At 41.3% G+C, this 23274-nt stretch overlaps 1 protein-coding gene across 1 annotated transcript in view; it reads right to left on the bottom strand.

Annotated features, from left to right (window-relative positions):
- Positions 1 to 22055, bottom strand: part of XRCC5 (X-ray repair cross complementing 5) — a 53683-nt gene extending 31628 nt beyond the window's left edge. Inside the window, exons 1-9 of the mRNA XM_054173461.1 lie at positions 21989 to 22055; positions 19427 to 19540; positions 18714 to 18897; positions 17578 to 17626; positions 15429 to 15551; positions 11369 to 11551; positions 6801 to 6915; positions 5285 to 5423; positions 3625 to 3737 (exon numbers count right to left, since the gene is read on the bottom strand). Of these exons, the coding sequence (XP_054029436.1) occupies positions 3625 to 3737; positions 5285 to 5423; positions 6801 to 6915; positions 11369 to 11551; positions 15429 to 15551; positions 17578 to 17626; positions 18714 to 18897; positions 19427 to 19540; positions 21989 to 22000 (1032 nt within the window). The 5' untranslated portion in view covers positions 22001 to 22055. The remainder of the gene's footprint in view (positions 1 to 3624; positions 3738 to 5284; positions 5424 to 6800; positions 6916 to 11368; positions 11552 to 15428; positions 15552 to 17577; positions 17627 to 18713; positions 18898 to 19426; positions 19541 to 21988) is intronic.
- Positions 22056 to 23274: the final 1219 nt, after the last annotated feature.

Here is a 23274-nt window from a genome sequence, read left to right on the forward strand (position 1 = left end):
TACTGTGCACAGATGTTACAGCCCTGTATACATTTCATATGTCCATTTATTACTCAATATGGATGTTCAGACATTCAGCAGGATATTCTCATACCTTCCTATTCATGTGCAGAAATGAAAAGACTACAGTACTTGCAGCTGTTATTAGTCTGAATAATGCAAATTAGTCTGCACTAATGTGAAACTCAGCGTAGAAAACCATAGTACTTAACAAAAGACCTAAACCTAACTGACATCACATCTATGCTAATACATTTTCCTAGCAGATACATCAAAAAGGAGATGAAAAAAAGTCACATCCTTAATTAATAAACCTAATTCAACAGCCACTTGAAGTATATACAGCTGCACCGGCAAAGAAGCACTCCTATTAGAAATTATGCTGTTTTATGAACATGGTTGAACTAAATTAAAATAGAGTTTCATATATGGGTACTGCTGAAGCAGCTGGAGATACAGAGGCTGCGAGACACACCCTGAGAAACACTGCATCAGTGGAAAATCCATCACAAAGACTGCACACTGCCACAAAAACTGTTTAAGATGACCTTTCTTTGGTAAAGAAAAAAATCCCTTCAAATTACACCGTCTCCAAACTAACCTGGAGTTTCATTATTTAACAAATTACCATAATCCTGTTCAAGTCAGTGACAACTTCCACCAGAGCAGATCCTTTTAATGTATTACAACCCAATTCTTCAACACAGATTATTCTACCTACAATTATGCTTTGCTGTTCAGTCTTTAAAAGCTCAGGACATTTTATGTTCAGAATAGTATAAATAACCAGACATCAGTATCACTACATCCTTTTTTTGTTGGGGGAAAAAAGAGAAGGTCCCTTTGTAATATTTTCAAGTATTCTTTCTTGGTTTACATGGCTTTGCTTATAAATTAAAAATCAAAGTTTAAGCGGCCTCTGATCTTCTTTCCTGAGGGATGTGAATAACTCAGAAAAATAATACAAGGTGGTTCTATTCCTTATTTAATTATGTATTTGGAGCTGTTCCAGTTTCTCTAGTTAATAATAAATTATCTTTTCTCCAAAGTTTTAAAAAGCAACAATTTAATACAAAACATACATTTGAATGTTGTCAGTATTATCATTCCAAACAATGCAATTCAGAAGCCAAGAATAAGGAAAGCATGGGTCTTGAATATTCTAGTTGTAGGTGAAAACTTTCTGATGTCACTATCTCTGCAGTGTAATTTTAATCTTGCAATCACACCTGAATAACTTTATTCCACCGAGGTCTCTGCAACTACTATGGGGTATAATTACAGAATCACAGAATCACCAAGGTTGGAAGAGACCTCAAAGATCATCAAGTCCAACCTGTCACCACAGACCTCATGACTAAACCATGGCACCAAGTGCCACATCCAATCCCCTCTTGAGCACCTCCAGGGACGGTGACTCCACCACCTCCCTGGGCAGCACATTCCAATGACGAACGACTCTCTCAGTGAAGAACTTTCTCCTCACCTCAAGCCTAAATTTCCCCTGGCGCAGCTTGAGACTGTGTCCTCTTGTTCTGGTTCTTGTACTCACACTCCTAGTTAAAGGATCAGAGTACGCTTTATTTAAGATATAATTCCTATTTGTTCGGAATCTGGACAAGAAGGACATCGTAAAAATGATCAAAAGCAATAAATGTTTTGTGCATTGACAAAAATATAAAACCAAACTGTTAATTCTTTGAGGCATATTTATATGAATCAAAAATATTCCTACAATTAATTACATTTCTACAATTATTAATTATCTGAAGGTATCAGATAATTAATTATCTGAAGGTATCACCATGCTATCTGACCAGTGGGGGGAAAAATAAGAAAGAACGTGGGTGAAATAATAGCTCACTTAGAGGAGCAAGATTCTTCCCATCTGCTATTGAAAACAGAAACTAAGAGGAAAAAAATCAGACTTCAAGTCAAAAAAAAGGAGGCCAGCCTCCAGCTGAAGAAAATGCTGTGTATGGTGAAATACATCCTACAGAATTAAATGAAGACAGTAAAGTTCAGCTGTAGGCAGATGACAAGATGCCAGAAATTGTCTCATTGAAACACTGGGTTCCGACACAACGTAACACTTGTTAGATCCAGTTTCTGGTACAGGATTTACAGTCCCTGACATCTCTCTGCCCTGGCCAGTTTAAGGCATATAAACTCAAGCACAACATTTCCTCAATCAGTCACTTTCCATGCACAAGCTCCTGTGCTACTTAACAGCTTTAAGCTCTGAATGTCCTCAAGGAGCAACCAAGTTACAGCTTCCTGTGCTACTTAACAACTTTAAGCTCTGAATGTCCTCAAGGAGCAACCAGGTTACAGTTTCCATTTAGGCTGGCTTCTCATTTCAATAAATCAACATAACTTCCTGGCTTCTCAGTTAATAATATACTTTGGACCACTGCACTGCAGTAGTCTAAGGGCACTAGCAACATGAAAGAGTCCCTGTGCCACCTTGACTGTAAAGTGAAAATATGTTTAGTTACATCCATTCAGGAGTAAGCTTCCACAGATACTTCCTATTTCATTATCATCTTTCCTTCCTCATAAAGGTAGTGATTCTTTACCCTTCATCAAGGGCTCTATTTTATTCAGGCAGCAAGACATTGCAAAGAAGAGCAGGAGGGCCGAGAACTCTCAGAACAGGAGGCAAAGATCTGCCCTGTGATTTCCTTTCAGTTTTGAGTGGGGAAGGGGACTGGGTGAAGGGAACTGGGTGAAGTTTCAGTCATCCTGTGCAATATCCCAGAGAAGAGGGGGAGCAGCTTGACATTTCTACCAATTACTGGGACTCATATCTCTGTCCTTTCTCCTCACGTTATCATCTGCTGTTTTACTAATCCATTGCCAAAGTCTTTCCTGATGCTTAAGTCCTGGATTTCCTGCAGGAAATCAACCTATGCTAGTCAGCTTTTATGAAGGTATTTGCCTAATGTTAAGTTTCTTAAAACTTCCAGAGAAAGCAAATGGCAACATTAATACCACAAGGACAGAGAAGAGCATACAAACACTAAGTACCTCACTGCAATATGGAAGCTTTTTGAATTATCTTCATTTAAGTTCCATGAAGCCTTCACTACATTTCATTTTTTGTTAACGTAGAAACAAGAAACAAGTCATAGCTCATACACTAATCCTTATGGAAAAGAGAATGAAGGCAATCAGTTCTCAGGCTTTCCTTAATATTTCTCTAATGTGGAGGGAGAGGCTTCTGTTAAACAGAAACACTTTTGGCTGGACAAGGTCCAAAAAGGCTTCTGCATGACATGAACAGAAGAGAGATCACCTTGTGCTGCCAATCTGGCATTACTATTCAAATTCATGAGATGAAAAGAGACTATAACACTTCTGTCTACACTTTGTGCAGATCTGAATTCAGTGGCTCTGGCTTCACTTGAGGGCACAATGCCCACATTTATGAGGTTCTCTCCTTCCCAAGGCAACACACTGTTGTATATGTACTAGAACCAGTAAATAAGTCGTCCTGATTACCTGACAGCAGATGCCCCATTCCCAGTACTGGCACCTAGTACCCCACCTCAACTTTAGTGAATTCCACATGAAAACCATTGTCATGAAACCAGGATGAACAGCAAGAAGTTTAGTAACTACCTGAGAGGATCTGCTGAATCCCAAAACAGAAAAACATTTTGCTTCTGTTTTGTATTTCATTTGCTCTTCATCTTCCTTGGAAAAAGGAACTATATCACTCCCATAGCGAAACCCTGAAGAACAAGAGCAGAGCATCTGGTAAGCATATGGGCCTACAATTCTAACACTGAAATTAGCTCCCTGAATATTTTAGCAATCCTTGCATGCCCCACAGCTACACTCCACGCACACTCATCAAATTCTTTCCCTGTTAACAGAAACCCCACACTCCATAGACACATTTTGTACTTCAGGAACAGCAGTTGCACTCCTCGTGCGCTCTTTTTGTAACACAGATACCCTTGTAGACAGCAGAAAAGAAAATAAGGGAACTGAACATCTTGCCCAACAAAGTTATACTCATAGAATAGATTTAAGCATATCAGACTAAATCTCAGCAAGTAAGCCTGGAACACTCCCTGCAAACATAATTAAAAAAACCCAAATATATCACAAATCATGGAAATGACACCAGAAGGGATCCAGAGAACAAAAATCTGTTACCAGTGGAAGTGAGATACGCCCTCAGACACGAAGTAAAACCAAAACACTCTTGTATGCAGAAGTGGTCTTTCCATATATTTCTGTGTTTTACTTCCCATGCCTGACATTACAGGGATATCTCCATAAAACAGGAAGCTGTTTCTCAGACTTATCATCTGCTCCAACTGCTTATTCTCCCACCTCAAACTCTAGTTATCTTCCCTGAAACATCATCACTTTATTATACTGTCACAGACTACAGATAATATCCTCAGGTGCAAAGCAAGCAGAAAGAACAGGGGTAGATCTCTGTATGGAAAACCTACATGCAGATACATTTTCCTGGAAACAGGCAGAATGAAAGAAATTAAATACAGGTGCTTCAAATGCAAAATATTGTCTGATTACAACATTTCTCTGAAGTCCATGAGGCATCAGCATCTATTTAACTGTTAGAAATACGTCACTGATAGAGAAATTTTTGTTCACACTGAACTGTTCAGCACTTCTTTTTGTTAGAATTCCACATCCAATCACCAATTTAGGCAGTTAGGATATCCATAAAGAATGGCCATAAATGTGTCAAAATATATGCACTATAAAAAGCAGATTTTTTTTTTTAACTAAAAGTTTGAAGTTATAAAACACAGAGACTAATAGCTTTGAAGTACCACTTCTGCTGCAAGAAACAAAAGACCTCACACTGTCATTGGGGCTGTGTCATCTTCCCAGTTGCAGAATATCTAGAACAGTTGTTTATCCAGAAGAAGCAGTGTTATGAATCCATTCATGTTACCAGTACAACTGAAGGCTTGAAAACAGAATGGAGATAGCAGCACTACAGAACTGAGGTAAAGCCTTCCACAGGCTACAGGAAACTGCAAGAAACTGCAGTGACTTCTAAGTTCCACCTGGTGGTATTATTAGTAGTAGTATTACTGGCAATACCAAGAACTTTTAAAATACATGAAGACAAGAAGTCTCACGTAGCAGTCTCTATGTTCCCTCAGCTTAAAGGGTTTACATTCTAAGATCACAGCTAGGCTTCAAAGTATAAAACTAAAAGGCACTTAGGTGATTTAAGCCTACAAGCCATTATCTTTGGTTTGTCTTCTGGGTGCACATAATAAAGTCATACCTTGAATAGTATCATCTTTTGGAACCTCTGTCTCGTCATCATCATTCAAGCAGTAAACAGTTTCTTTTTGCACATCACTTTTTCTGTGGGTTTTAGCATCCACAACTGTCCAAATCTTTTTCACCTTCTCTTCTGTGACCTTTGTATCAGAATTCAAAGAAAAGGAGCCTTTAACATTTCAGCAGGATCCTGAGTGCTTACCAGAACATGTGAAAATTTCTTAGACTAAGTCTTGCATCATGTTGCCAATGAAGCACTAATAATGACAGCCCCAAATATACACCCTTGTTACCACAGTGCTTTCAACACACTGTTTCATCTATATGAGACCTAAAACCTGAAGTACATCATATTGACTGCATACTTGTCTTGGTTATTCATTTAAGTCACAGGCTAAGTCACAGAATTGGAAGAGGCAAGAAAGAAAAAATGACTGAATGCTTCCCAACTACAGGGAAAGAAAAATGCTTTCTTTTCTAAGTAAAACTGATGGTATACTCGGTGAATGAGAATTAAAAGGGAGCACAGGGCAGAAAACAGCAATGACAGAACAGATTACATCAGCTGATACCACAAATCTATTCCTAACTCTGATCCAACTGCTGTATGACCTAGGGCTAGTCACTTGGTTCATGTTGCTTACTCTCCCAAGCTTAATTTGTTTTGTGTGCAAACACTTTTGGGAAGGGACTGTTACTGCGTTATTTGTACAGGTCTGGCACAATATCCTAATTTGAAAAAAAAAAAAACACAACCAAAAAACCAAAATCCCAACCAAGAACAGAAAGCTGGAGGCAGAGAAGGCTACTATGCCTGTTTTTCAAAACTCAGATGTATTTCAACTTCCTAATACATCTTAGTGAAACCTTAGAATATTGGCCAGACTCTTAGTCTTGGGTTCAAAACCGAACCAATTAACCTCCATTTCATCAGTTCCATCAGTGCTGCCATGCTATAGAGTTCAGCTCAATAACTGGAATTATGCTTATTTTCTGTGTTTTAAATGCACTTACTTCTTCCTAGCACTGTGTAAAAGACACATATAAAAAAAATACAGCTTTTTTCCAAGTCTGAAATAACAATAGATGCAATTCAAAACAATAGCTGGCAAAACACACCCATTTTACATACACATGTCCACAATTCCTCTCACACTTAGGGCTTAAGAAGTATATACCTGAAGTCTCACTGAGCTGCAGACATATACACTCATGCTGAATGGAAAGCTTCACACAACCACAGCATTCTTAATCAGGTTTGTCAACTTCAGTATCATTAAGTGTCACAGTGTAGATAGCAATTACTTCTATTTTTGTACATTGTGAATTTTAGTTCTTCAACATATGTGTACAATATGGTGAAGACAGAGTTGCTGTGGGAACCACAGTTTCAGATGTACTGGCTTCCATGCACATAAAATCTCTACCAAACCAAAATCCAAAGTGATTACAGCTTATTTTCTTAGCTTTAAGGGAAAAACATGCAGCTGCACCTAGCTTGCTGCCAAAATACTCACTGATTTGTAGGCAACAATCCTTATAGACAAATTAGAACCAATAGTGAGCTGGCAGGGCCAAGGCATAGGTCTTCTTTCTATTTTCTTAAACACTGAAAGACGCTCCAGGCTCTCTCTAAATGAAGAAAACAGAAGCGAGCTCCAGTGAACTGTAATAAAATACCACAGACAATACACCCTCTTCAAGGAGATGCAGGAGCCCAATTGTTTCATCTTAAGACTACATCTACATAAAGAATTATAAAATAAACTGTATGAATTAACTTGTCAGAGATTGAAATAAGAAATGAAGAGTATGAAAAAAAAAGAGGTGGTACAGTAAATTAGTCCCATCTCGAGTCCTTAGGATGGTGTAACATTACAGCTTAAAGACAGAGTGTTAAGGTCCTGTAATGAAACTACACAACTGCTTATTAAGCATTTTACATTTATCTATGCCCACCCAATTAAAGCACGCAGTTAGTGGAACGATCTATATTAGAGGAGGCTCTCGAAGTGGTAAAATGTTTCCTGCAGTGGAGGTGAAGAAATAAAGGATTCCATTTCAATTAACAGGATTTTTGTTTGTGTGGCAATTAATTGTTGACACTTTTTTTTTTAAATAAGGCACTAATGAAGTCATTTGGTGGCTTTCTGTTAGACTGAAACAAGTTACCTTGAATATTTTTAGCCTAAACAGCATATATAGAAATTCATAAAGCACAACAAAAAAAAAGAACTGCAATGATTTTATGCTAAGGAAGTGTTGAGTTAACCACACAGCTTTAAGGAATGGAGTTAAAAAATTCAAAAATGACAGTGGAAGTAACTTATATGGCTGTGAAATCAAAGAGGCTTGCACCATACTGCACTGGTTAGGACACACCTCGAGTACTGTGTCCAGTTCTGGGCCCCTCAGTTTAGGAAGGATGTTGACTTGCTGGAACGAGTCCAGAGAAGGGCAATGAAGTTGGTGAGGGGTTTTGAACACATGCCCTACGAGGAAAGACTGAGGGAGCTGGGGTTGCTTAGCCTGGAGAGAAGGAGACTCAGGGGAGACCTTATCACTCTCTACAACTACCTGAAGGGAGGTTGTAGACAGATGGATGATGGTCTCTTCTCCCAGGCAGCCAGTACCAAAACAAGAGGACACAGTCTCAGGCTGTGCCAGGGGAAGTTTAGGTTGGATGTTAGGAAGAGGTTCTACACAGAGAGAGTGATTGCCCATTGGAATGGGTTGAATTGGCTGCCTGGGGAGGTGGAGTCGCCGTCATTGGTGGTTTTCAGGAAGAGACTTGATGGGGTGCTTGGTGCCATGGGTTAGTTGTTTAGGTGGTGTTGGATTGGTTGAGGGGTTGGTCGCAATGATCTTGAAGGTCTCTTCCAACCCGGTTTATTCTATATTCTATACAACAGTCTTCAACTAATCCAAACTGTATTGCCTATTTTCCTGTAAAATTCCAATGCTGAGAAAGCATTCAGAAATATTTTTTTTATTGCATGATGGAAGACAAAACAATGTTGACCTCACCTTTCTCACATGATGATAAAACCCCAAATCTACTTCTCTCTTGATTAGTTTAAAGCACTTGCCTGGCAGAAATTAAGATCACCTCCTAAAAACCTTAGTACAAAATTCTACTTGGTAGCCTACTTCTCAAGTTTCTTAAGGTGAGTAGGGTTTTTAAAACAAATTCTAACAGAAGTATAATGAAAGGAGAAAAATGCACTGGGATTTTTATACTAAGATAAAGGCCACATTTCTTTTCTTCTTCCTTAGGGAAAGGAAGGGAGAAAAATGTATTTATTTTTTTCTGGCAATAGGGACATCAATATAGGATTTTAAAAAATAACTTAGTACACCATTAAAAGCACTGCAACACAGTCATTCAAGGATGAACATGAAAAATCAAATACCTAGCATCAAATGCCTAAAAATTACATTTAAACTTCATCTATTAGCTCTACCCTTTAATTTCTTCTATTTGCAGAAGAAAAATGCTTCTTGTTGTCAAAGCAGTCAATAAAACCCTAGCAGATGCACATTTCAACTTGTGTTTCAAAAATCTCTCTCTTCACCTCTGCTCTTGAAACCCTTCCCCCAAAATCCAGAGGCAGCTGAAATACCTCTTTGTCTGATAGTCAGCCCATCAAACTCTAAAAAAAAAACCCACTCTAAAATCTTCTCACTTACTTTTCTGGCATGGCCAATTAATTTTCACAAGAGCTGAAATATTTTTGCCATCAGGGATACTGAATATAGCCAAACAGAGAGAGTATCTGCCTTGGTAAATTATCATGACAGATTTGCAAGGCTTTTCTTAAGGCTTGATAAGCAACTTAACTGCATACAAAAACTCACATATTCTTAAGCAACTTTGAAGCTTTATGCTATTAGCCAAATGCCTATTCATCCGAAGATTTTTGGATTTCCCCTGAAAGCATGGCACAGGCAGCTTACACAGTAGTGAGAGCCCATGATTAAAAAAGTTCTATAAAGAAGGGGCCAAGCCCCACAGTAGCTTCATGAATGCAGAAGGAAAGGAAAAATGGGCCCAGAAAGATACTGCTTTTTTGTGCAGTCTTTTGATGCAATGACAAAGCCTACTATTTTCCAGCGACAAAGATTGCTCTGTTGACTAGTATGAAATACATACACAGGGGTTCATGTTTCATCACTAATCCACACTAATGTTCAAGTAATAGTTTTACTGGCTGTTGAGGTGCAAAGAAGATGAGTTGGGCATCTGAGATGAGAGACTGAGGTTTCTTTTGAAACCTCACAAATAAAATTATGAATAACAGTGTGGAAATCTACAGGTATCACCCTTATCTAAAAATTACCCTTGCTAGAATCACAGAATCAGTAAGGTTGGAAAAGACCTCAAAGATCATCAAGTCCAACCTGTCACCACAGACCTCATGACTGCTAATCCATGGCACCAAGTGCCACGTTCAAGCCCCCCTTGAACACCTCCAGGGATGGTGACTCCACCACCTCCCTGGGCAGCCCATTCCAACAGCTAACAACTCTCTCTGTGAAGAACTTTCTCCTCACCTCGAGCCTAAACCTCCCCTGGTGCAGTTTGAGACTGTGTCCTCTTGTTCTGGTGCTGATTGCCTGGGAGAAGAGACCAACACCGTCCTGGCTACAATCTCCCTTCAGGTAGTTGTAGAGAGCAATAAGGTCTCCCCTGAGCCTCCTCTCCTCCAGGCTGAACAACTCCAGCTCCCTCAGCCTCTCCTCATAGGGCTTGTGCTCGAGATCTCTCAGCAGCCTCGTTGCCCTTCTCTGGACATGTTCAAGTCTCAATGTCCTTCTTAAATTGAGGGGCCCAGAACTGGACACAGTACTCAAGGTGTGGCCTAACCAGTGCTGAGTACAGGGGCAGAATGACTCCCCTGCTCCTGCTCATGATAATCACATTACACCTACGGTCTACTAAGATTCCTGAAAAATCCCTTGTCTAAAAGATCACACTTCATAATTGTAGAATACACCCGCTAAGACAATAAAAATCAGACTTCTATAAGGCACATAGATGCATTATGCTTGTTATCCCAACTGAGACAACATCTCTGTGGAATAGTCTTGGATATATAAACAATGATTAAGGGAGTGAAACATCTCCCTTATGAGGAAAGGCTGAGGGAGCTGGGTCTCTTTAGCTTGGAGAAGAGACTGAGGGGGTAACCTCATATGTGAAGGAGGGCGAGTGTCAGGAGGACTGAGCCAGACTCTTCCCAGTCAGGTCCAATGATAGGACAAGGGGCAACAGGTGTAAAGAGATTACAGGTGCATAAGAGATTACATGTGAACACAGGGAAAAATGTTTTCACTGTGAGGGTGACAGAACACTGGAATGGGCTGCCCAGCGATGATGTGGAGTCTCCTTCACTGGAGACATTCAAAACCCACCTGGATGTGTTCCTGAGTGACCTGCTCTAGGTGGTCCTGCTCTAGCAGGGAGGTTGGACTGGATGATCTTTCGAGGTCCCTTCCAACCCCTAACGTTCTGTGATTCTGTGATACCATAAGCTACATTTTTCATTGGGGAAACATGAAGTGAAAAAACATCTTTCAATGCTTGCATTAGGCATGCTGTTAAAAGCGTATGTTGTTTGGCATAATAGAACAGTAGTCTGCACTTAACAGGCAGGATTCAACAAACGTTGATAAACAAGCAAGCTAAAAGAGGTCTGTGACCAAGGAACAAAGCCTGCTGTTAAATGCAAATGCTCTGCCTGCACTACAGCACAAATTCCAACTCTTTCCCAAACATGCTTTTGAAATCTTATTCATAGAAACATTCCCTCCAAAATCCACTGAAGAGGAGAAAAAGTGTTGGTTTTTTTTCTTCAATAGAGATTTAGAAATTAATTTACAACTAAAAACTGTAAGATTTTTCTACCTATTCTAAAGCCACTCAGAAGTTGTTTTAAAGGCACTGAATGTTCAGTAAGCCATAAAATTCACTGATTTCAGTGAAACAAAAGCTAAGTGACTGATTACTTAATTCATTTACTTTCTAATTTCTTCCCCAAAAGCTGAAATTTACAGTACAGCAGAGAGGATTAGCCCAGTTTACCTGAAAGTGTAAATTTCTTCCAGCCCTCCTTCTTCATCCAAAGTATGCATCAGTTTCCTCACCATGTCAATGCCTGCCTTCTGTTCCTCAGTTAAACCCTTTCTTGGAAAAGAGTTCCTGTGCACATGAGAACGTCTGCTGGGACTTGTATCTCCATCACCAACTTCCACTGGAAATGGCAGACTAAAAGCACAAGGAGAAGCAGTTAACTTGACCTTCTTCCTTATTAAAATAGCAAAACAAAAATTGTATCTAGCTGCAGTTAGATGCATAAAGAGTCACATGGCTCACGAAGCACATGTATTATGGCATGTCTAGTTGGCACTGGTAACATCTTGACCAGAGCTGGGTATCACGTCAATAGAGGAATGTGTCTGCATACAAGAAGGGATGAAGGAGTAAACACCACACTGATTAGAAAACAGCATCTACGAAAAATAGTTTGAACAAATTATAAGCCTGGAGAGAATAGAGTCAGAAGGCAAGACAGTCTTAAATATAAAAAAGCTGTTGCAGACAGGAAGGAAACAACCAGTTCTTTGTATTTAGCCTGCACTCACATCACATCATGGAGTCAGGTCAGATATTTGAAAACCTCATAAAGGCATTTCAAACCATAACCTGTAGACCCAATTGCCTGAGGAGATAGAAGACTTTCCATCATTGGAAATCTTGACAGAAAGATTAGAAAAACACTGTTCAGCAATGACATACAACCAACCCAGTCTGAAGTAGAGGCCCACGCTAGATAACTTGCTAAAGGCCTTCCAGGCCCATGATTATGTCTCAGCTCCAAGTGCCAGCAAACAGAACTTCCTCTGCGCTGGGGCTATTAGGTATTTCTGGAATCAATGCTACTCTCTAGATTTTAATAGCTTACAACACTAGGTGAATTTCTGAATGAAGATGACACATTTTCCTGCACTGCAAGAGTCAGATTAAAAGCGTTAGCCAGGGGTTATGGATAAAATGACTTTGCTGCTCCTCAAAAATGAAACAGCTAACTACACATAACCACAGAAAAGAGAGATGTGTAAGATCCCCCACTCTGCGCCCCTGACAGTGCCTGCACATTTCTCAAATCTTTCATCTAATGCAATTTTGAATGAACCACATGATACCTTTTTAACCACATTTCCACAAAGGAAAAAAAAATTCAGCACTGTATTATGTTTTCCAAAAAGCAGCCTACCTTACTTTCACCTCATTACTCCTCACTAAACTTATCTGTGGATCCACATAAGCAGAATTAACAATACGCACAACAATGTCACATACAGCAGAATTAAAGATCAAGCTTCAGCAAGAGGCTTGATACCTTTTAAAGAAGCAGCATCCACTGACAAACAGAATTAACTACATTCTAAAGCTGCTACCAGAGTAAAAAAAAAAAAAAAAAAGCTTGAAACCTCTGATAAATGAAAGATTACTTTCATTATACAGGGCTTAGAAACGCCTGTGGTGAGAACTGCATAATACCCAAAGCTGCACAGTGCTCAGCATGTGCCTGGGACTTGATAACACTGAGGAGAACCAACTATCTGCCAAAAGTTACAACTTAATCAATAAACAGGGCATAAGAGACGGAAGCGTGGGTCACAACAAAAGGAGAAGATTTAGCAAGAAAGTATTTTAATGCCATATCCTGAGTGGTTTACATCTGTACATGTATTTCTCAAAGCACTGCTTGTGCTCATGTGACTGAGAGACGGTGTTACTTCTTCAGCTAAAGCTCCAACGGCAACATTGCCCTTCTGCTTCCATTAGCCACGGGGCTTTTCCTTTGCCACCTTCCAGACAAAGAAAATGTAAAAATGTATCAGAAATCTCAGAGAATAAAGCTGCAATGTTAACTTGTGCTGGTGGCATCTGTGCCAGTCTGTACAGCAAACTACAGGTACAGAGACAAGGTAGCAGGGGCTAAACAGCAGGTCTCTGAAAGAAGTAACTCGCGTTGGCAGCACGTACTGAGGCTCACGGTGCTGTCTCCACTGCCTCCAGTGACAACAATAGCTCAAATAAGCTAGAAAGGGAACATCAAGGCACGCTGCAAGGATGCCTGTGCAGGCACAGCCTGAGAACAGTCTGACATTTTTACATTCAGCCTCTCCCAAGCACAGAAAAGAATGGTAATTTTTTTCTGGAGGATCACCCCATGACTTGTAGTCATGCTTTCCTACCTCTGTTATCTTGCAGATGGGTCCACAAACGGCTTTAATAAATTTATCAAGTTCACAACATTGCTCCTTACACAATGCTGTATCTAGGTGAAAGTAAAAATGAAAATGGCTGGAAGTAAAGCTGTCTCATTAACTTTCTGCTGTGAAATTATTTGTTACAAGCAGCAAACACTAACTTTCACCCAAAGTTTTGCCTTTAAAGAAATTATTAGAAGGCCTACAGATTCCTGTGTTACTATCACGTGCAACAACTAATACAGATTGATCTCTCAGATCAATGGCTACCCCTGTACCAAGACAATTAATGGATTCCTGTCACAACGCTTAAGACATGCTTCCATTTTCCACTTCCACTAACCAAGCCCATCACTATGAATACAACCCTTCTCTTCAGATTTGCCTTTCCACTGACACCAGTCAGGCTATAAACATCTACAGCACTACCTCATTACTTTTCCCCAATGAATCCCTTACCTAAAAGGATCTAGGCTGCTGCTGTGACAAAACCACTGCTTCTGAGGCTATTTATGGCTCATTGTTTCCCAGTTCTCTGCTTACACAGATCTCGTCTCCCATTTTAGACTCTGGTTCTAAGCTGTAAGCTCAACTGGAGAAGCCATCACCTTAATGAGTATTTCACATTACTCAGTCAAGGGAACTTGGTTCCTAACTGGAATTCATGGCACGTGTACCACAGGATCATGAGAACACAGGATGCTAGGGGTTGGAAGGGACCTTCAGAGATCATCCAGTCCAACTCCTGTGCCAGAGCAGGACCATACAATCTCATGCAGGTCACACAGGAATGCATTCAGATGGGTCTTGAAAGTCCCCAGAGGAGACTCCATAACCACTCTGGGGAGCCCATTCCAGCACTCTGTGACCCTCACAGTGAAGAAGACCCTCCAGAGTCTTAGCCCATGGGATTCCTACAAGTGTATCTCTGAAAAGTACAAAGTTAGCCCTGTGGAAGTCCAGGGGTGTAATCCTACTTATAGCCCTGCTTCTACCCTGTATAATACTAAACTCCACTATGTCATGATTACTGTCACCAAGGCTGTTCCCAACCTTAATGTCCCCAACCAGTCCTTCTCTGTTACTCAATACAAGGTCCAGCAGTGCACCTCTCCTTGTTGGCTCCTCCACTACCTGCATCAAGAAGTTATCATCAACACACTGTGAGAGCCTTTTGGATTGGATGTGCCTAGCAGTGTGGGCTTTCCAGCAAAGACCAGGGTGATTGAAGTCACCCATGAGTAACAAGGAGTGTGTACTAAAGGCTACCTCCAGTTGACTGTAGAAGGCCTCCAACATCTTCTGCTTGATTTGGTGGTCTATAGTAGACACCCACAACAGTTCCCCCTCCCTTTCCACATCTCTTAATTCTAACCCACAAGCTTTCAACTTGTTCTACCTCCCCCCACCCCGGGTAGAACTCAATGCATTCCAGCTGCTCTCACGCATGCAGACCACCACCGCCTTGCCCTGTTGGTCTATCTTTCCTGAACAGTACATAGCCATCCAGGACAACGCTCCAGTTGTGGGAGCTGTCCTACCATGTTTCAGTCATTCCAGTTATATCATAGTCATGCAGCCTAACACAGATCTCCAACTTCTGCTTATTCCCCGCGCATTGCTATAGAAGCATTTCAGAGAGGGAGTTAATCTGTTAGTTTTCACTTCCTGTTTTCCCACTCCTGGCCACCAACCTACCAGTGAGCCCTGCATATTTGACAGAAGTACTTATAACAATCACATTACATACTGGTACAACTCTACAGAAAAACTCACCAGCTCCTTCAAGATTATTATTAAGAAAAAAGTAATAATTTCTCTCTTTTAAACATGGCATAGTGTATAACAGCCACTTCCATACTTACAAGAACTGAAGTGAAATTCCTGTTTTCTTCAAGTTAGCAATAATAATTTCCAGCTGATCCTCACTGGCAGGACTCTTAAGATCTGTAAACACTTCAATGTGTCTCTTCTCATATTTCTTTCCTCTTAAAATACAAAAAGAACATTTACATATATAGGATATATTTCCTGTAAGGCCTTTTTCTAATTCATTCTTCACAAAATTGAGGCTTTAACAAAGTAATAGACATGTGAAAAGGCAAAAAAAAGGCAAAGTTACCTACTTAGGTGAAACTGTTCTATCACTGCTCATATTACTTAGAGTACATTTTTATCTTTATATATGCCCTCTGCTCAATCCTACCCTCTAAAAATGAGGACTCCAGGCCTGTGACTGCTTATTCACTAACTACAAGAATTCTGCCAATTTTCACCAATGCAAATAAAATACTAATTAAATATGTTACACTGGATATTTCCTTTGCAGCTGTAAGTCTGTCCATGTGAAAATGGAAAATGCATTAGACTACTGTTGCTGGTGGATTTGGGTATGCTGAATCAGGAGATTCATTGCATATGATGGACTTTAAAGCCCACCTGAAAAACAGTAAGAGGTAGTAAAAACCAACAATAGAAGGTGTTGTGAGATATAAAATTAAACTCTGATAAACTGGCACTGTTTTATTCTTGGATATTGAAACATAAGGGGTATTTTATTGAGTTTTTATTTGACAGTTTTTACTTAACTGAAGGTAAAATCCCTATCACAGTGTTTGATGGATACAAGCAACTTACCCATGAGATAACAACAGCAGTTGCTCCATAGGTATTCAAGTTTACACTGCCACAAGCACAGTGATTTTAATTCACAACTCAGTTTTAACTGTTAAACTGAAACAGCTTTCCTTGTGGGTTAGACTTTATTCATAAAACCACAAATTGCATCACTAAGTCTAGTCCTCTGCATTCACAATTAGATCATACCATCTTTTTAGCAACATGCTCAATCTCTTGTTTTGAGGGAGAGCTACCTTCCTGAGTCACCAGTTCACAGAGCATTAGAAATGGTCACACTTCCAGTCTAAGTACATTCATCAACAACTTGGTAACACTTGTGCCAACACACTCTTTCAGCTAAAACATGTTTTATTCCTACTGCATGTTTATCTCCCACAGCTTGTATATTTACAAACAGCCAGCTCATCTCCAGCAGCCTTCAATTTGCTAGGCTGAGCAAACTCACCTTTCTTGTTCTGTTTTCTTTTTAGTTTGAAAGATATAACATCATCCCTTATAAATTTGGTAGCTCTTTTCTGTGTGTTTTAACTGTTGTGGTTTCAGCTGGGCAGCTTGCTTTTTAGTGCTCGAATACTGCCGTGTTTTGGATTCTGTATGAGAAGAAAGCTGATAGGATATTGCTGTTTTCAGTTGTTGCTGATGAATCAAGGATTTTCCAGCTCTCCATGCTTTGCTAGTGTGCAGGAGCACAAGAGGCTGGAGAAGCAGCATGGACAGGGCAGCTGACTTGAACTAGCCAGAGGGATGTTCCATGCTCAGTATATAAACTGGGTAGAACTATCCAGGAGGGGCACATCACTGCTCAGGCATAGGTGGTAAGCATATGCATTGGGCATCACTTGTTCTTTCTTCATGTTTTATTTCTCTCTCTTTCCCTTTTCATTGCATCACTTTTCACTACAATTGCTGCTATAATATTTTTTATTATTATTACATTTTATTTTAGTTATCAAACTATTACTTCAGCTCCTGAGTTGTTTGCTGTTTGGTGGTTATTTTTAATTCTCTTCCCCATCCCACTGGGAGTAGGGAGGTAGCTGTGTGGTGCTTAATTGCTGTCTGGGGTTACACCACAACATTAGCACCTGAGTTCGTGTTTTTTGTGCCTTGTATAATGGCATCCATATTCCCGTCAATCTACTGCAAAGTTCCAGTTGCATCAGAAAGCTTTGGGATTGTCTGGAGAAGCTAGATGTCTCTTTCACAGGGACAGCCTCCTGCAGTGCATTTGTTTTTTAATGTTTGTTTGTGTTTAGTTTATTCTAAAAAATAAATAAATCTGTATTTATACAGTAATGGAAATGTAATACTGACAAGAAATCACATCAGCTCCAAAATGCAAGATCAGAATTCTGTAAATGGTTATATACTTACATTGTTTGCTTCTGAAGCAAGTCCATACACACAATAATTGCATCCAGAACTAAGCATATTTAAGAAAAATCTCATTTAGAACATAAATCTTGTCAAAAAAATATTTTTCCTATGACAATCTCCTGCATTTTAGTTAACAAGCAAACAGTTTTTTGAGACAAGTACTCTTCAAATATCTACTGTACAAGAGCTTCCTACATAACTTGTCTATTTTGTGATCTTCCCCCTTCCTCATTTATCTGATGGAACAGTAAAAAGATAGCTTCAGGGTCCAATCTTTTAACCATCAACAAGGACTCTCAAAACCAATGAAGGAGCAATCTTAATGTTTACAACATTACTTTGAATCCACAAATAAAATTTACTTGCATTTTCAATACAAGATAGAATTTTTGCAATGAAAGTTTTCTTTCAAAATATCTGCATCTGCCAATCTCTTACAAAGTAGGAACATGACTGCTTCTGCTAAGATACAGCTGACTGGCTGCATGCTTCTCTGAAACAGCTCTTGACAGTCTGAATAGAGCTGACAACAACCATTTTATGGCCAGAAAGTGGGAAGACAGCACAGGAAGTTGAACAGTATGTAAAGGAAATACACAAAGGGAGATTATATAGATTGCCACATTTAAATCTCTTCACATTATGCAGCTAACAGAACACATTCAAATATGAACAGCAGCAAGTAATAATGGCAATGTAAGAAATACTTTACACACAAATCAACCTGACAAACCTCTATCCTGCTTTGTCTGACTTCTAGCACTTCTGCTGACATATTTTGTAAATAGCATTTTTATTTGATGAAGAAAGCATAAACCAAATCCTGGAACACTACTTTTAAAAGCACATGCCTTATTTGAGGCCTAAAATTACACTATTGCTCTTTGTTCTCTTTAATTAACAGAACACTTCATAAATGCAAAGATTCCCTATGACGAAGATTCCATCTGCTGGCCTGAAAGAATGTCAAAAAGCAGCTAATAGGCTTTTGAACAAACTTTCAACCACAAATTAGCTCAACTCTGATAGCATTTGCAACTTTGGAAGTAAATGTGAGCCCGTTTCACAATGCTAAGTTCTTATCTCCTATGTATCTGAATCAGTGGAAGAAGCGCACTACAACAGAAGGATACAGTCTGCTTGCTCAGAGCCTGGTTTAATCATATCTTGAATGTCTTCCAGCAGATCAAAATCTGGTAGCATTAGTGACCTATGTACAGTAATGTTTTCATACTGATTCTCACTGGCAAGGTCATTCCTAGTACCATCAGTACCAAACAAAACCACAGCAACCTCATCTTTACTCTCAGCAAAAACCTGGAAATAGAAAAAATACAGGACAGGTGTAAAACCACAGGTAGAGTCATACCTGCCAGGTTATGCAGAGTCCAGCAATGTCAACTGATTTTGCAACATCAAGTACAGTAGATTTACTTGTTCAGTGCTACCCTACCAAAATGCAATCCTGCAGAGTTCATTAGTTTAGATATAATTACATCAACAGACTGACATGATGATATCTGGGACAAAACAAATCCAGCTCACTCAGTCCATGAAATGAGTCTTCTATGAGGTAAATCTTAAGAATGCTGAAACAGTTTAGAGAAAGTGAAGAGTATTTGGTTTCCCTAAAAGTTTCCAATGGCCTGAAGAATGACCAATCCAACTGCCACATCTCATCCACAAAAGTACAGGTGAAACGAAGAGTACTGTTACTCCTGCATGAAAACATCCTAACTCTCACTCTTCATTTATTTCAACTGTTAGTAAATGAGAAATCTTGTTCACAGATATTACTGCTTCCTCTCCCTTTTTAACAGTTTACCATATGTGAAGTCACACATACCTGTCGCTGCACAAACTTTGTCATAATCTTCTTGGCTTGTTCAAGTGAAGATTCCTCACCAGGAGCAGAACTGCTCATTGTGCAGCCTACATCCAGGCACAGCACTACAGCTACCTAGAAAGGAAAGGAAAGGAAATACTGAACGAGAATGAAAAAGGCCAGTCACCTTGTTTTAAAATACACAATACATCCAGTTCTCCCAGAAGTGAAGCTGCCAAAAGGACATGGGCAACAAATCAGAAGACCATCAAGTGACAGGAGATGCATAGTCTGCTCCTGCAAAGCAAAGGGGATGAACAGGAAGAGAAAATGCTGGTCTAAGGTCTTTTGCATACAGCTGTGCAAATAACTCCAAGTACTTTTTTAAATATCAGCCAAAAGAACCTGACTCTCTTTTGTCACCCAAATAGATAATTTTTAATGTCCATTTTAAAAGGGTAATTTGCCCAGAATAGCTGCCTAAGGCTCTGTATTAGCAGCTGTCTGTTTTCTTGTCTTTCTCCTTTTCCATGAACATATTGTGCACCTACCTTATCACTTTAACAAGAACTGATGTAACTCCCCACATCCTCCCAGGACAGGACAAGAAGAACAAAGGCTGAGCAACAAAGCTTAACAAGACATCAGCAAGTTATACTCAAGTTCAGCACTCTATTCCTCACAGCTTTCACTAATTCCTGACTTCCAGGCAAGACAACAATATCCCTGAGTTGACTACTTCTGCAGAAGCTTAGAGTGAAGCAGAAGCAGTAGCCAAGGCTGTACTAGATTCTCACAAAAGCCTTGTTACTGCTCACCTGCTTGCCTGAGGAATTACTCCACCAGAATCAGCAACTGCAGACCCTTGGCTTATTGCTGTCTTGCCTCAAGACACACAATGGCTGACAGCTGAATTAATCCTGCTGTCCAAAACAGGCAAAATGCTGTTCGCAGCTGGCAAGACGACAGCAAAGAAACCAAGTAAGTACATGAGTGAATACCTGCTGGTTTGCTTAAGAAAAAATGATCAAATGTCAAGTCCTAACAGGCTCTTTTGGAAGGCTGCAAACTGAAGCCTGGTGCCTATTCAGGTATGTGGAAATCTCCTTCAGGAAGAGGGCAGACTCTTTTCGTAGTATAGAATCATAGAATTGTTTTGGTTGGAAAAGACCTCTAAGATCACCAAGTCCAACCACGAGCCTAGCACCAGCACAGCCCTTAAACCACATCCCAAACTGCCACGTCCACACATTCCTTGAACACCTCCATGGACACTGACTCCACTGTCTCCCTGGGCAATCTATTCCAGTGCCTGACCACTCTTTCTGTAAAGAAGTGTTTCCTAATATCTAATCTAAACCTCCCCTGGGGCTGTTTCCTCTCCTCCTGTCACTTGATACAAGAGAGAAGAGACCTACAGCATTCAAGGTGCAGTCACACCAGTGTTGAGTACAGGGGCACAATCACCCCCTACTCCTGCTGGCCACACTATGCCTGATACAGGCCAGGATGCTGTTGGCTGCCTTAGCCGCCTGAGCACACTGCTGGCTCATGTTCAGAAAGCTGCCAACCAACACACCCAGGTCTTTTTCTAAAAGCCAGGCAACTTTCCAGCCACTCTGCCCCAAGCCTGTAGCATTGCATGGGGTTGTTGTGACTCAGGTGAAAGGCTCAGCACTTGGTTTTGTTAAATCACAGAATCACCAAGGTTGGAAGAGACCTCGAAGATCACCAAGTCCAACCAGTCACCACAGACCTCATGACTAAACCATGGCACCAAGTGCCACGTCCAATCCCCTCTTGAACACCTCCAGGGACGGTGACTCCACCACCTCCCTGGGCAGCCCATTCCAATGGCTAACAACTCTCAATGAAGAAGACATCCAAGATGAAGAAATCTAAGAAGTCATCCAAGAAGAAATCCAGACCAACAAACTGTATTTTTAACATGGTAAAAACATTTCTACTAATAATTTAGCAAGGGCAACTGCAATTACTGCTAAGGTATCTGCACCGTGCTCAAAGCCACCGCTGCCCCCGAGAGAACAGATTTAAATCCCTTTGAATCAACAACAGCTCGAAGATCGTCCTAGGGAGAAGTGACTCATTATCAGAGCAGCCGTGGCTATCGTGCCGTTTGCTGCTCATATCGAAGTTAGCCCTCATAAGGCGCCCGAGCCGGTTTCACCCCACGCTGACTGCCGTACAGCGCAGCCTCCAAAAGGCAGCAAAGGCAACGCCTTCAGGCGAGCTGGGGGGACCGGGCACGTTTGGCTCGCACACGGTGCTGCCAGAACGCCCCCCGAGGCGCCGCCAGAAGCCCCCCACAGCCAGCACGGCGTGGCGCAAGCAAGCGCCTGCCCAGGGCTAAAGCTGACACAGCGCTCGCGTTACAGACAGGCAAAGGCGCCTGCGGCTCGCAGAGGCGGGACCCATGGGCACCGACTCAAGCGCTCAGCCGCGGCCGGGCCCGAGCAGGCAGCATCCCCTCGTGGCACCCGACCCCTGAGGAACTTTGCCGCGGATGAAACGTGCGGGTTGCCCAAGGGTTGTCAGGATACTGGAGCCCCCTTCTCCTCTCACCTTGCGCGCCATCTCGCTGTTTCCGGGATGCGGTGCGCCGAGCTCCTCCGGTTCCTTCCCCGACGGGAACGAGCGGCGGCGCTTCGCGTTCCGCGGCAGTGTCAGCGCCGCCCAGCGGCGGGCAGAGGCTCAGGCAGGACCGAGACAAAGGGAGAACGCGAAGGCGGTGGGAGGGGTCTGTCCTGCTACCGCCGTGTCCCCAGGGTCCGGCCGCAGGGAGGGCCCGTTCCCGCGACCGTGGTGTGAGGTGATACGGTCTCAGCCGTGGCCTGGAGTTGGACCGAAACTGGTGCGAAACCGCAGGGGGTGTCTGGGTCACGTATGGGTGTGAGGGAAGGGAAAAGTGAGGTACAGCCCTCATCTTTCTCCTGGAGTCACCCCCAACCTCCTCAGCCCCCTTCGAAGTGTCACATCTAGCAGGCGTGACTGTATCTGCGATTTTGGCAATAGAATGAGCAGTGCATAGCCTAAGACAAGCCTGGTTTGAGGGGCCTGGGGATCCCTGAGATCAGGCAGTGGCAAGCCTCCGGGGCCAAGAGGCACTTCTGTCCTCACTTACCCCTGAGCACCAACTGATTCATCGCATCTGACACTCACCCCACAAGTCTAGTCCACCTAGGACCTTCCAGCCTCCACCTCAGCGGCTGGACGCGCCGCAGGAGAAAATCCGCTGAGGGAGCAGCCATTCATTCCCCTTTGCCTCTAGGACAGGGCTTTGGGCTGGATGGAAGCATCTGGTAAGTTGCGTTCTGCCCACGGATCAGCAGCGGGACAGGATTATTTAATTATTAACACTAGTGTTCTCACAGGTTTAACAACAGAGAGAAATTCTGAATCGAATTACATCCAAGCTGTTGGATGAAAGCGAAACTTGCCGATTTTTAGAAGTCCAAGTATAAAAGATGCTGTGTTGTGTATAACTTGGCTTCAGCAGAGATGTATAGAGAATCTTAAATATTTCATCACATATATTGAGTATTTCATGTTCTGCATTATCTATCCTGTATCTTTTGAGAATATCATTAGCCATGTTCTTTCTACTCTTAATGTATCTAAAATCCCACATTATTATTCATAGTTATTCTCAAAACAGAGTGCAAAGTGATGGTATTAGTATAGCTACAAAAGAGTAAATCTCTCATGAACCCTTCAAAAACCTTGCACCAGAAGAATGACCCTGCAAGCAGAGCGATGTCTGAAGACAAAAATCCCCTTTCTCTCCTTACTACACCGCCATGCTTTGGGAATATTGGTAATTGAGGGATTATGTTTTCAAAGTACTTTGC

This window comes from Dryobates pubescens, chromosome 2 (genome assembly GCF_014839835.1).
Source record: "Dryobates pubescens isolate bDryPub1 chromosome 2, bDryPub1.pri, whole genome shotgun sequence".
Classification (NCBI taxonomy): Eukaryota; Metazoa; Chordata; class Aves; order Piciformes; family Picidae; genus Dryobates; species Dryobates pubescens.